Raw genomic sequence first — 14,563 nt, 5'->3', positions numbered from 1 at the left:
GCAAGATGAGGGCCTGCTTCGCTATGCCGCGAGGAAATAGAGTCACCCAAGACCGGCAAGCAAAAGTTGCATCGGAGATGCCAAGCCCCGGTCTGTGTACCTGCACACCCACAACGGGCAGAAGAAATGTCACACCCGGGTAGAGCCGCAGTGTACGCGCATGCGCACGTACCCCTTGCCCCCGCCCCCCCTCGCCCCCCTCGTCCGGCGCCCCCTCCTCCCGGCGCCTGCGCAGCTGGACCTCGACGTCCCGCCCCGCCGGTGACGCGTAGCACGTGGGCGGGGCATGGTTCCCGACATCTACTGGGTTGCGTCCAACGAGTAAAGGCCGTAGTGACGCGGGTCACGGCTGGAGAGCTGGGGTGTTCGGCGGGTCGTTTGCCCGCTGCCCGGGGACGCGACGGCCTGTGCAGTGGAGCCGAGGGCGCCGTGCAGGGTAAGCGGGGCCTGTGGGATGTGCTCAGCGGGGATGAGGTGACGGCGGGCCTCCCCAAGCGTGGATGCGGTGCACCTGGGAGTGGCGGCGGAGCGGGAGGCTCAGGGCTCCCGGGGTGCGGGTCCACTCACCTGCCCCTCCCTGGGCTCAGCGGCAGCTCCTGAGGGCGGCCTCAGGGTCACTTGCACTCCGGGTTGCCTCCCCTGCTGCCTTTCTGTGCCCGCTCCTCAGCCTTCGCTGGACGCCTAGACCCCACTGACTGCGGGACTCTTGGTGTTGTGAACCACACTGCAGGCCAGGTAACAGGGGTCTCTCCGCATTCATTCATTCCTCCCACGTGTGCTGACCCGCCTCCCAGCTTAGAGCCAGGGACAGGCCCCTCCCCTCCTGCATCGCACAGTCCAGCTAGGAAACTCAGGAAACCCGGAGGATCTAGCATTCAGACTGTACCCAAGGTAGGAAGAGTGTCAAACGGGAAGAGCTCGCCAGGAGTCAGGGTGGGTCTGCCTCTGTTGATGTGCGTCCACGGGTGCTTCAGGCTAAAGGAGGTTGAGGCCCTGAGCTAGATATAGCTGCTCACTAGAATGGACAAACTCTGTGGAAAGCATTCAACAGCCAGAATGTGGAAGGACGGACAATCACAGCGAACAGGTTTTTATTTTAAGAGCATCTGGAAGCCATTTGATGGCTTTAAGAGGTAGAATAAAGACTATATAGCAGAGATTGTTGCAGTGGACACAGCCCCCTCACCCTGAGTGGCCATCCAAAGGAACTAGTCACCTGCAAGTGCTTGGGCAGTTATCGATGCCTCCGCAGGCATTTGTACCACGGGTCATGTGTGGTGAGCAACAGTGGGAGAGTCTCAGCCACCCAGGAAGATGATTCCCCAGGAACAGACAGATGAATTATTATATGCACTCTTCTGGGGACACTGCAGAGCCATGGAGGCAGCCAAATAATGTTCAGGGAAGGTTTCCTGTTTGTATTACCCATATATTAACAATGTAATCCCCCCAAAAAGCAAAAAAATGTAATCCTTGAAATATATGGCAAATGTAATGGTAGAAATGCAAAGACTGAGATGTTTTGTCCTTCCCCTGGAAAGAGTGTAGGCTGATATGAGGTATATCTTCGTCCCTCCTGGAGTCTGCAGGCACACAGTTGTTTGAGCTGTTTGTGTAAGGAGGTCTGGGAGAACTTCCCCTCCCACCATTCCCTGTGAAGAAGGAAATAGGAGGTGGTGCTGACAGGGCTGTTCATGTATGGGGTTTTCTTTTTGCCAATAAAAGCCTCCATCTGCCAGGAGAAATAAGTGGTGCTTTGTTAATGTGCTGTATTTTTGGACACATTTTCAGCATGTGCAGCAGGTCTCATTTGCAGTCATGGCCAGGTTCCTGTACTTCCATGCAAACCTGAAAAGAACTGGCAGCTGCCAATCTGAGGCAGATGGAACATGTTTCTAAGAGCCAGCCTCCTGTCCTCCCCTTCTAGAAATTTTGTCCTGACAGGGCAGGTTCCTAATGCCACCTCTACATTCTCTGACTCTGCCTCCACCTGACAGAAGTTAGCCCTAGGCAACCTGTTTGCCTGGTACACATCCTGTTCCCCATGCCACCTCCTGCTCCTTCCCTGCCTGGCTTTACTTCTGACAGCTTCATTGTTTACTCTGTTCTGTAAAGAGTAAACTACGATCAAGTTGTTTTCCTCTCAGTAAGCCTCTCAGGAGTCTAGTCAGTATACCCCCACTGAGTGTTGGAAATACCCACAGAAATAGAATTGGTCCCTCCTGCAGGTGCCTTAGCTGTAGACAAATACCTCAACCCAACAGAATGAAGTTGGTGTTTAGACTTGGGCCTCTGGGACTTGTGACCTGTGGGCCAGTCTGTCCATTCCCGGTCCTGTGCCCCCTCGATGTAGTGCTCTTTTTGGACCATTGATACCATCTTGAATCTGTTGTGTAAATTCGATGATTGCAGGTATTTGAGTTCATTAAAGTTTGGCTGTCTAGAGTAGAAACGTATTTACAGGAAATAGAAGTGATTAGGTATGTTCTAATTTGGTTTCTGTTGTGATAAAACACTAACCAAAAGCAACTTGGAGAGGAAAGGGTTTATTTGGCTTATACATTAGTCTGTCATCAAGGGCATCCAAGGAAGGAACCTGGAGACAGGAAACTGAAGCAGAGACCTGGAGGAAAGCTACTGACTGAAATTTTTTTTTAATTTTATTATTTTTATTTTATGTGTATGCGTGTATTGCCTGCATGTAGGTTAAGTGCACCCGTGTCGTGCAATGCCTGCAGAGGTCAGAAGAGGCTGTGGGATCCCCTGGATCTGGAGTTACGGACAGTTGTTAGCTGCCATGTGGGTGCTGGGATTCGAACCCGGGTCTTCTGCAAGAACAACTAATGTTCTTAATTACTGAGCCATCTTTCCAGTTCCCCCCCCTTTTTTTGCTTTATTTTTATTTTATGTGTATGTGTGTATTGCGTGCATGTATGCAAGTGCACCTGTATCATGTAGTGCCCACAGAGGGCAGAAGAGGGTGTTAGATGCCCTAGAATTAGAGTTACAGATAGTTGTTAGCCACCATGTAGGCACTGGGATTCAAACCTAGGTCTTCTGCAAGAACAGCTAGTGCTCTTAACCACTGAGTCATCTCTCCAGCCCCTCAGCTAGCTTTCTTATACTACCCAGGCTCACCTGCCTGCCAATGGCACTGCCTAAAGTGGTCAGGGTCCTCCTACATCAATCAGCAATCAGGAAAATGCCCTACAGACATGCTCACAGGCCAAATCTTGGAAGAAATTCCTCAATAAAGGTTCTCTTTTCACAGATGACTCTAGTTTGTGTCAATTCAACAGACTAACCAGCACAAAGCACCTTCATTTTGGAGGCCAAAGTCAGGGACTCCCATCTTCGCCTGTTACTTGCTAGCCATGAAATCTGAGGGATACTCTTTGGGCCTTAGTAAAGTCCTATGGAAAATGAGGGGAGGGACACAGACCTTTTGGACCCCTGGACACAGGAGATGATATGTAAAGGCATTGTTTAATTGGTAGATAATTTCAGTAAACCACCACTTTGCCTTGTTCATCTGCTCATGCAGAACTTGGTTCTTAAACTGTCACATGACAAGTTAAACTTGATTCTGTGAAGAGAGTGTTAACATTGCTTTTCTGTCTGCACCTTTTGTGTCTAGAAATAACCGCCAGGTATGGTGGTGCACGCCTTTAATCCCAGCACTCAGGAGGCAGAGTCAGGCAGATCTCTGTGAGTTCAAGGCCAGCCTGGTCTACATAGTTCCAGGATAGCTGGGACTATAAGGAGACCCTGTCCCAAAAAGACCAAAAAAAAAAAAAAAAACAAAAACAAAAACCGAAACAACCGCTTGAACTCTTTCCTGTAAATCAAGTTAGGTCAGCATTTAATGATCACATAGAAACCTGAAAGTTTGGGTCATGGTAACCTACCAAAGGGAAGCCAGCAGGAGAAGCAATTGTAAGGTGAGAGCTAACTGTCTATGGGTGGACACTGTCTATACTACGTGTCTCTCCTGTCAGCTACCATCCTCAAATACAGGTAATTCCCTAGGCACCAGCTCCAGACCTGTTATCTTTCACAAGGATTGATCCCTTTTCTGATAGAACTGCTTCCTGTCAAATTCTGTGTAGGAAACCTGATTGTGTCTCCTGCTAAGCAGCCTTTCCCCAGTGAACTGCTCTCTGTGGTCACCACCTGGTGCCTGTTCTGCCTTAGTAAATCACTTAAGCCATCAGCTGACCTCCCTCAGTAGAAAAGTGTGAATGAACAGCCACTGGCTGTGGCCTCATGTTGGGCCTTGAGGGGTCTGAGAAAGGTGGGTTGCTCCCTATGCCCAAAGAAATACTATCTGACCAAGGAGGACAAGAGAAACTCACATGAGACTCGTACAATTTACCACCGTGGTCAAAGTGTATAGAGTGCTCTGTAGCCAGGGTTCGGGGTGACAGTAAATGTTTTGGGAGATTTGTAAGGGTATAGAAAAAGGACCAAAGAAACAGGATGCTTAAAAAACAAACATTGGGGCTGGAGAGATGGCTCAGTGGTTAAGAGGACTGGCTATTCTTGTAGAGGACCCAGGTTCAATTCCCAGCACCCACCATAGTGGCTAACAACTATTCATAACCCCAGTTCCAGGGGATCCAACACCCTCTTATGACCTCCACGGGCATTGCACAATATGCGTACACTTACATACATGAAGGCAATACACTCATAAAGTAAAAATTTTAAAAACAGACAAAAATCCCAGAACATCTTTAAGGTAGGAAGAATCACAGTAAGTCATGGCCTTTTGTTTCTGTTGAAAGTGGGGCATGACTAGAGCTTTATAAGAGTTAAATTTGGCTCAGTGGGTAGCCCTTACCACCTACAGACTTGATTCTGTCATAGAGAATATAGTATCCAACAACAGATCATATGTGTGCCTGAGGTTTTCCTATGTGTTCTTGAGGTTTTCCTAGATCTCCTTCATTATGTTCAGATACTGTCCTATTTGTAGTCTTTTGAATGTTTTTACTCTGAAAAGGTGATGGATTCAGCTGCGTTTTTCAGTATCAGTTGAGATGATCATGTTGATTTTCTCCTTCATTCTGTTAATGTAATATCTTATATTCATTGGTCTCATATGTTGAACCATCCTTGCAGTCTAGGAATAAACCGTACTTGGTCATGGTAAATGATCCTTTTTACTATGCTGTTGAATTCATTTTGATGGTATTTGTTGAGAATTTTTGCATGAATATTCATAAGAGATATACATTTATACTTGTAATGTTTTTTTATCTGGTTTGATGTCAGGGTAAGGATGGAATGATTTAAAGAGTGCTTCCTTCTCTTCAATATTTTAGAATATTTTTAGAAGGATTGGTTTTTCTGTGTCATTGGGAGTGTTTCTGTTTAGTTTAAGACAAGATCTTGTTATGTAACTCAGGCTAGCTTAGAAATCTATTCTCCTGCCTTAGCCCCATGAGTGCTAGATTACACGTGTGCACCACCACACCCAAGCTTTGGGAAGATAGGTGTTAATTCTTTCACTATTTAGTAGAATAAGTAGTGAACTCTACCCCAAGTCTTTTCATTGCTGGGAGGGTTTTTTTTGTTGTTGTTGTGGTGGTGGTGGTGGTTGTAGGTTTGGGGTTTTTTGGTTTTGTTTTGTTTTGTTGAGATGGTGTCTCCCTGTAGCCCCAGCTGGCCTTGAACTTACTATGTAAACCAACCTGCCTGGCCTCGATCTCACAGGAATACTGGCATCAAAGAAAGGTGTGTGCCACCATACCTGACTCAATGTAGATTTCTTATTATTTAATATCATGCCTTTACTACATACAGGTCTATTCTTATTTTCATGACTTGTCTTGGTAGGTTATGTGCATCTAGGAGTTTGTCCATTTCATCTAGGTTATAAAATTTGTAGGTATTGTATCCTTTTAGAATAGTTTTTATTTTGCGAAATTGGCATTAAATGTCCAGTTTCATTTCTGTTTTGTTGTTGTTGAGTCTTCTCTTTATTTCTTAGGCAGTCTAACTAAAAGTTTATTGGTGGGGCTGGAGAGATTGCCTAGCGGTTAAAAGCACTGATTGCTCTGCCAGAGAAGCTGAGTTTGGTTCCCAGCACTCATATGAGGTAGCTCACAACCACCTGTAACTCCAGCTGTAGGGGATCTGAAGCCCTCTTATGGCCTCCAAAAGCAACTGCACTCACATGCACATTTTCACACACACAAAATTAAAAGTAAAGTCTTTTTTTTTAAGTTTATTGGTTATGTTACTCTTAAAATATGTTTTTCTGTTCTTTATCCTCTAATCCTTGTTTCCGTCTAGCTGTATATGCTGTTCTTACTCTAGTTTCTTTGGATGTAAGGTTAGGTTGTTGGTTTGAGAACTCATTTACATTCATAGCTATGAATTTCTCTCTTGGCACACTTTCATTGTATGCCATGGTTTTGTTATGTTGTGTTTTCATTTTTCACTTCTCTCAAGGTTTTGGTTTTGCTTTGTTTTCCAGAGCTTGGAGTAGAACTCAGGGCTTTGCACATTTTCGGCAAGCATTCTGCCACTGATCTATATACCCAGCTCTCTGGGTGTGTGTGTGTGTGTGTGTGTGTGTGTGTCTGTATGTCTGTGTGCCTGTGTGTCTGTGGAGGTGCACCTGCAGACAGACAGACAGACAGAGAGACTGAGAACCTTGCTCTGTAACTCAGGCAGGCCTTGAACTCTCAATGTAGCCCAGGTTAGCCTCAAACTCAGGATCCTCCTGCTTCTACTTCCTGAGAAAATATTTTCTAATTTTGTTGGTGACTTTTTTGACCTACTGGTGTGTTTAACATCCACATAACTGAATTACTTAGTTTTCCTTCTACTTGATTTCTACTTTCATTCTGTCATGATTGGAAAAGACAGTTTGTATGATTTTGATTTTTTAATGTTTATTAGGACTTTTTTTTTTAAATATCATCTGTCTAGAGAATGTTCTGTCATCAGTATCCTGAAGAATATTCCTTATGCACTTGGGAAGAATATGTGCTCTACTTTTCTGGGGCGGGCATGTAGTATGCTAGAACAAGGCACTCTGTAGTATTGGGAAAATCCTTTGTTTCCTTACATTTGAGTTTTCTGTTATTGAGAGAGTGGAGATTGAGCCAACCACGTAATAGTGGTGCATATCTGTAATCGCAGCACTTGGGAGGCTGAGACAGGAGAATCCAGAGTTCATAGGAAAATGCTGTCCTAACCCCACCTGCAACCAGAAAAAGAAATGAAAGCTTTTGAAACCTATTGTTAAATGTCTGTTTCTCCCTTCATTTGTGTCAGTGTTTAACTCATAGATCTGGGAGTTCTGCTTGTTTTTAAGACTTCTATGAGAGAAAAGGTGCCTCAAGCTTTCTGTCTCATTACCTGGCTATCTCCCCCTTAAGGATTCAAAACAGGGACATTTTGCATGTCTGGTGATAACATGGAAGATCAGTGGGGCAGAGCAGCATCCTTTTCTCTTGGAGATAAGATTCTATGTGCCATGCTGTGTGGCAGTAGCACAAGACACAGAGTCTCTGCTTTTGAGGGGCTCGCACCCTAGAAGTTGGATTTACTGCTGGGAGGCGATCTCGTGGCTTTTTCCTCCCACCATCCATACAACCAACTGACACAATGTTCCTCCAGACTACAGTTTAGAGAATAAAGATGTTTATTTGGGCTGGCTAACAGAGCATATGATGTCAGTGGGGAGTACTTACAAAGGTATAGATACCCTATATCCCTACATCTCAGCTGAGCCTTCCAGATCTATAGCCACTGGCCCCCCAACCCAAGATGGCAAGTTCCTTCCTCTGCTCTAAAATATCTCTCCTTACTCCTGCCCCCTCATGCAGTTAAGGCTGATTAATTGGGTGACTTGACTGTCTCACTCTGCCCCTCCCTTCCTACAGAGAGTCTTAGGGTTCAAACAGTTTGACATAAGTGGGGGTGGGGCTTGGGGGGGAACCTAGAGAAGAAGATACCTGTCTGTTGCTGGTCATTTGGAGGACCTATCCAACAAGGGGAGACACAGACCTTCAGAAATAAATCTAACAAATGCTGATGTCATTGCCAGGTGAGACTGGGTGCAGGAAACTCAGAGAGCCCATGATAGGATGTTCAAGGCAGGGAAGGTTGTAGCAGTAACATTTTAGCAGTCTTTGTGATGAGGGCAGAGTTAGTTGGCACACTTGATGGCCAAGCATTCTGGGAATGATTAATGGTTTATACAGAGGGCCTGGGATAGGAAGGAGCTGAGTTTTCAAGGCAGGAGGAACTGTGTCCCTAGAATGCATGGGCAAGGAGATGCTGCAGGGGCCAGGCCTCAGCAGGGGGTGAGACATGATCCTGAGAGCAGGGGGTAGGTCACAAGTACAGTGGGACCAAGGGAAGCCCAGAGTTAAGACAGGAGTTGGGGGCTAGGGAGGGAGGCCTGCTCCTTAGCTCTTGCCAGGAGAGCCTTTCTGAGCCCTGCATGTGGCAGAAGTTAGGAAGGTGACTTGTCTTGTTTTCCAGCCTGGGCCTCTCTCCTGGGCCTGGGACACAGAGGCAGTGCTTATGTGACCTGAGCTCTGTGCCCAAGAGCATTCAGGTGTGACCAGAGCTGGGATCCAGGAAGGAAAAGACAAAGAAGGCTTGCTGTGTACAGTCTCGTTCCAGTTCTGTTTCTCCCAGGCAGCTTTAGAATGAACATCAGGCAACCTGCTTAGGACTTTATGCCCCTCATAATCACCGTAGCCTCGGGGTTCTTCTGCCCATTGCTCTCCATGATTCCCAGGCAGTATGTCCTCCTCTGCCCCTCTCCAAAGCTTGCCTTCAGGTTGTGTTCTCTGTGTCCAGTCTTGAGCACACTGAATTTCCAAACACTGTCATGTGCCATGTGATGGCCCTCCATGAGGAGCCACTTTGCAGAGGAGGCCCCTGGAGGGGCTAGCCTGCCATGGCCACACTCCTGCCAGCAGGACCCAAGTCCTACTTGTAGCCCATTCCCACAACTGACAGGAGTAAAAAATGAAAGGACTGGCTGACATCCTTTGGAGGTAGGGCAAGCCTTGAGAGGCAGACCCCTGTTTAAGACCAGGCGCTACTAATAAAATGTGAACAGGCATGGTGGCACTCACCTATACTCTCATCCCGAAAGAGGCTGAGGAAGAAGGGTTGAGGTTTGAAGGCAGCCTGGACTACATAGCAGGAGCCTATCTCAATAAACCCCTCCCCGCAAAATTTGAACAAATGGTTTTATTTGGAGTCTATTAGACCAAAAATATTGGCACCAAATTAATTTATTTTCCTACCTGGCTAGAATTTTATGGGCTCTGAAAGTACACAGACTTCATTTCCTCTTAGCAAGAATGTGCCTTGCAAATGAAAAACAGCATCAGTTAAACTTCTAGAAAAACGGACTATGGTTTTTCACACTTGCTCTGGTTCTCTGTAGTTGTTCAAAGGGCCAGTTTTAAGCCCCTGGAAAAGCAAATTGCCTGAATGTAGGTGAGGATTTGGAGAATGGATGGGGCATATGGATCTGTTGTGATCTGGGGAGCCTCAGCTTTTTTTTTTTTTTAATTTTATGTGTATGTGTGTATTGCCTGCATGTAGGTAAGTGTCATGCAGTGCCCAAGGAGGTCAGAAGAGGCTTTCGGATCCCCTGGGACTGGAGTTACCGACAGTTGTTAGCTGCCATGTAGGTGCTGGGATTCGAACCCAGGTCTTCTGCAAGACAAACCAGTGTTCTTAACTGCTGAACCATCTCTCCAGATCCTCAGCTTTTTGATACAAGCAGTAGTGTGGGCCAAAGTGGTTTGTGTGGAACAACCCCTGGAGGAACCATCCAACCTTGAGTAGTTTGCCCAGTGTTTATAACCCTCAATTCTGGGCCACACCTTCCAGAATCATCAAGAAGATCAAATGAAGCCTCTGGCTCCAGGCTGGGGCAATATAGGTTCATTGAATACTTGGTCCCTGGTCCTGGGGACTTCTGACATACACTGTAGGTCATAGCCTGGTGTGGTTTACCTCACTCTCTTCCTTCAGCCAGCAGCTGCTGCACAGTCCTCAGCAGATTGAGAAATGAGAAAGATACCTAACCATGGGACTCTGCGGATGACGAAGGTGGCATACCCCCTCGGACTGTGTGTGGGCCTGTTTATCTATGTCGCTTATATCAAGTGGCACCGGGCCTCTGCTGCCCAGGCCTTCTTCACCATCACAGGGGCTGCCTCAGGGGCACAGTGGAGCCAGCAGGCGCTCAGTTCCCCGGGCTCAGCTATACACGGTCACGAGGTCTTCTACGGGATCATGTTTGATGCTGGGAGCACCGGCACCCGAATCCACGTCTTCCAGTTTGCCCGGCCGCCTGGAGGTATGCTTCTTGACCCTGAGCCTCTCTGGGCCCAGACACAGGGTCTGACTTCTCCCCTCTCAGGGCAAGGCTTTTAGGAGCTCCTTCAGAAGACTCTGGTGGGCTTGAACCTCTGCCTTGGAGTAACATGAAGTTACTAAGGGGCTGGAAATACAGCTAATGGTAGAGAACTTCTGTAGCTTGTGCAAGGCCTTGGGTTTGAGCTCCAGACCACTGAGAAAGAAAGTACAGTTACTAAGAGACACTGACTCAAGATGTACACAAGGCCCAGGCACCTAAATTCCCCAAGGACCCCAGGTTAGTCTTAGACTAATGAGCAGTCCTTACCACTTAGGGGCAGCTGAGACCCCCGCCCCCGAAGGGCATTTAGTGCCCTGTCCCCTCCCCATGGTGGCTGAGCCTGTGACTTGGGCTAACTCATGTTGGGAGATCTTAAGACAGGAAACAACTCCAAACTCAGGTCCATGACAGTCAGGAACCCAGGCAAGTCAGAAAAGTAAAAACTTGGAACTGCTTCAGGAGCTGCTCATGGGTCCTGGGAGCCTAGGCATGGCAGTAAGGAGGGACTTAAAGCCTGACACCCCACCAGCTTTGCTTTACAGAGTGGGACCTGGACATTAGACAGGAGGGTGGGAGGCTTCTCCTCTTGGGAACACCTTGGCTGCCTGGCTCTTCACTCTGCTCTCACATCTGTCACCTGAAGATTTACCCTCCTTGGTGCATCTGACCTGGGGCAATCCATGTTCCAGTCCTCTGCTTTGCCTCAGTCCCATATCCAAGTCCCTCATGACTAGACACCATCCTAGCATTTAACAGCCATGTCAGCATGAGATCCCAGTACCTCTCTCCAAAGCCTGTTTTATTTACTTCTGATTTCATTATTTATTTTTATATGTTTGGACCACAACTTTGCTTTAAATTTTTAAAATACTTAATTGATGATAGTTTAGATACAAAAATCTGCATAAATTTAAGGTATTAAATTTTAACAGTTACTTCTTGTGTACTCAACAGCATGAATAATGTTCTGGTCTTTTGTAAGGGTGTCACATTTGTGCATCAATACTTTTATACTTATTGCTTCATTTTTAACTTACTCTAGCAGCTAAGCACTTAGATACCAGATCCACTTGCCTACTTTTTAAAACCTCCAAAATTGGTTTTAAAACTAAGTGTAATGGAGGTGAGAGGTAGCTAAGTGGTAGAGCCTTGAGCACTTATCTAACGTGCAAGGCCCTGAGTTGATCCCCAGTACCAATATGATTTAAAAAGAAGCTAAGTTTAAGGCTGTGATTTTTTTAAAATTATTTATTTATTTATTATTTAGTCTTTTTGAGACAGGTCTCCCTGTAGCCCCAGCTAGCCTGGAACTTGCTATGTAGACCAGGCTGGCCTCTACCTCACAAAGATCTGCCCGCCTCTGCCTCTCAAGTGCTGGAATTAAAGGCATATGCCACCATGCCAGGCTTATTATTTTTATTTTATGTGCATGAATGTATTGCCTGCATATATGTAAGTGCAACTACATCATGCAATGCCTATGGAGGTCACAAGAGGGCATTGGATTCTCTGAAACTGGTGTTGGGGACAGTGGTTAGCCAGGTGGTTGCTCTTGAACACAAGAGCAGCCACTGTTCTTAACTGCTGACCCATCTCTGTAGCCTAAGGCTATGATTTTTTAATAACCGTAATCCAGTGACTGAACTTTAGAGAACAGTCTTTGTGAAAAGTTTTGTCCCTACTTTTCTGGTCCTGTTTTTTTTCTTCTTAGGTCTTCATGTTTGTATTTGGACTGTCCTCCTTGGCCCCAGGGTGTCTCTAAACACTCTCCACTTTCCCTTGTTAAAATACAGCCATTCTTTTTTGTTGTTGTTGTTTTTTTTTTTGAACCGGTCTCTCAGTAGCCCCAGCTGGAGTTTCCAACTCACAGAGATCTGTGATGGGATTCAAGTTGTGCGCCACCACACCTGGCCACACCTGACTCAATTTAAGAAGAAAACAAATCTTTAGATACCTAAACAAGGCCTGTTTAAGGATAACATTCTAGAATTAAGGACGTTATTTTTACCTTTGCAGCTTAAGATCATTTGTCTTGTTGACTCAGGAAGAATTATCTCGATGGGTGTGGTGAAGCACACCTTTGATCTCGGCACTTGCGGACTCGAGGCAGATCTTTGTGAATTCAAAGCCATCCTGGTCCACATAGTGAGTTCTAGGCCGGCCAGGGATACATAATGAGACCCTATCTTTAAAAAAGAAAAAAGAATTATCTTAAAATTTAAGTATATTATCCTCAATAAAGTTGGAGAGTTGCTTTGTTGTTTGGGGGTTTTTATGTATTGCTGGGGATCAAACCCAGGGCCTCAGGCATTTTAGGCAAGTACTCTACTACTGAGCCACACTCCTAGCCTAACCTCAATTCTTTTTAAATAAAGCATTTCTGGTGCAAACTTTTACTCAACTGAACTAAAGAGCACCATTTAGGCTGTGTCCCTCTGGGGTTGGTCTACATGGTCAGACCCCTGCTCTTAATGTCTGCTAGTCTCAGTTGTATGTATTAGAACATCATGTATATATTCAAAGCTATACTTTTTAAAACCATTTTCCCCTTAGAAACTCCCACCTTGACTCATGAAACCTTCAAAGCACTGAAGCCGGGTCTGTCTGCCTATGCTGATGATGTTGAAAAGGTAACTACTCTCTTGTGTCTGTCTGTCCTTCAAATGTTCTTCGACTTACTAGCCAGCCTCTTTCCTCTGAATCAGAGCAGTTGGCTATCTTCTAAAGGAAGGATGTCTTTGTTCCTGGTACCACCTGTGGCATTCTATGCCCCTGAGCACAGTCAGGTGCACAGAAGTGAAGGTCTCACCACCACCCCCACCACCGGTGTAGTCCATCATGGGATCCTTGAGCCTTATGCAGTTCAGACGCTCACGTGCCACAGACTTACAAAAGAATTATTTGGAAGTTAACTAAAACATTTATACTAGTCTTGTAAGTTTCGCATAATACTTTGTGATAGGGGAACATAGCGATAGAACCCACTCCCCAGAGCTAGGCAAGTGTTGTAGGACTGAGCTACTCCCTCAACCCCACAATACATTTCAAATTTTGATTTTTTGATTCAATTCCTTTGATTAAAGTTGATAAGTGTTTTCTGAAACAAATTAATGTTAAAAGTGTGTTGCTATCAAAAAGATAAAAAAATGTATGTTACAGCAGGGCTACAGGTGTAGCTCAGTGATAGAGTGCTTACCTAGCATGCCTGATGCTCTGGGTTCAATCTCCAGCACCCCAAAAGTAAATAACGAATACACAAACATATAATGTGTGAAATCCACAAAACTAAGTACATATGAAAGAATAAATGTAAAAAATTTGACTAAACTGAAATAATGATTTCTGTAAGTTTGTAGCATTTGAGCCTCTAAAGTTCTTAACACACATAACTGCACTAGCAAAGGACTCCTGGTTTTCTTCCAAAGCACTAATGAAACTGCTTGCTCAAAGACTTGTAAATTCCCTGTCATTTCAACTCCTTTTTTAATGCTGGGCATGAAACCCAGTGTCCCCCGAGTGTTAAGCAAGTGCCTGACCATTGAGCCACATCCTCAGTCCAGTTCCAGCATTTCATAAATCATGACTTACTCTGTTGCCCACAGTTGCAATGTGGTTTCAGACACAGTGGTACAAGGTTTGTTTTCCTGTAGCTTGGTTATACAGCAGAGGAATTAGTGATTCAAGAGTGGCCATCAGGTTAAACCTAATTAAATTAGTTATGTTTAGATCAATAAACTGGTGCAATTTTAAAAACCTTAGGGCCAGGTAGGTAACACATCGGGAGGGTGAGTGACTAGGCTACCTCCAGTACATGCCCCACTTTCTTGTGGAGCCTCTGAGGGTCAGTTTATATATCCTTGAACAAACACTTGAGTCTTCTACCCCTTTTTATTCTGCATATACAATATGTGGGACAGTCTGTCACTTAACATGTACCTCATCACCCCCACATACAAGGGCATCTTCAGGTGGATTTGTGGCTTAGGAATTCTGGTTGAAAAAAATGTGAGTTTTCTTCTTGAACAGACTTTGCCAATTACCCCAGTTGACATGGCAAGCCATGCTTCTAGCACTCTGGCAGGTGATGTTGACTCCTGAGTGAGGTTACTCATTTAAGGGACCTTAGAATTTGCTGGTTTCCACATCCTCATG

The 14,563-nt window shown here is 45.5% G+C and overlaps 1 protein-coding gene across 7 annotated transcripts in view; it reads left to right on the top strand.

The window, feature by feature from the left end:
* Positions 1–273: 273 nt before the first annotated feature.
* The window catches only part of Entpd6 (ectonucleoside triphosphate diphosphohydrolase 6), a 35,697-nt gene continuing 21,407 nt past the window's right edge, over positions 274–14,563 (top strand). For 5 of the 7 annotated variants that reach the window (XR_003846805.1, XR_003846804.1, XR_003846806.1 and 2 more), the window contains exons 1-3: positions 274–436; positions 10,024–10,351; positions 12,965–13,041. Coding sequence is in view for 4 of the 7 variants with exons in the window: in XM_029555060.1 (XP_029410920.1) it covers positions 10,060–10,351; positions 12,965–13,041 (369 nt within the window). In the remaining 3 variants the exon portion in view is untranslated. Of the gene's footprint in view, positions 437–587; positions 736–10,023; positions 10,352–12,964; positions 13,042–14,563 lie in introns of all 7 variants that reach the window. The other 2 variants (XM_029555059.1, XM_029555058.1) reach the window with 2 other exon arrangements.

The sequence above is a fragment of the Nannospalax galili genome, unplaced genomic scaffold, assembly GCF_000622305.1.
Source record: "Nannospalax galili isolate Female #2095 unplaced genomic scaffold, S.galili_v1.0 scaffold1626, whole genome shotgun sequence".
NCBI lineage: Eukaryota > Metazoa > Chordata > Mammalia > Rodentia > Spalacidae > Nannospalax > Nannospalax galili.
Note: the sequence above shows the minus strand (reverse complement) of the source record. Positions and strands in the feature narration are given on the sequence as shown.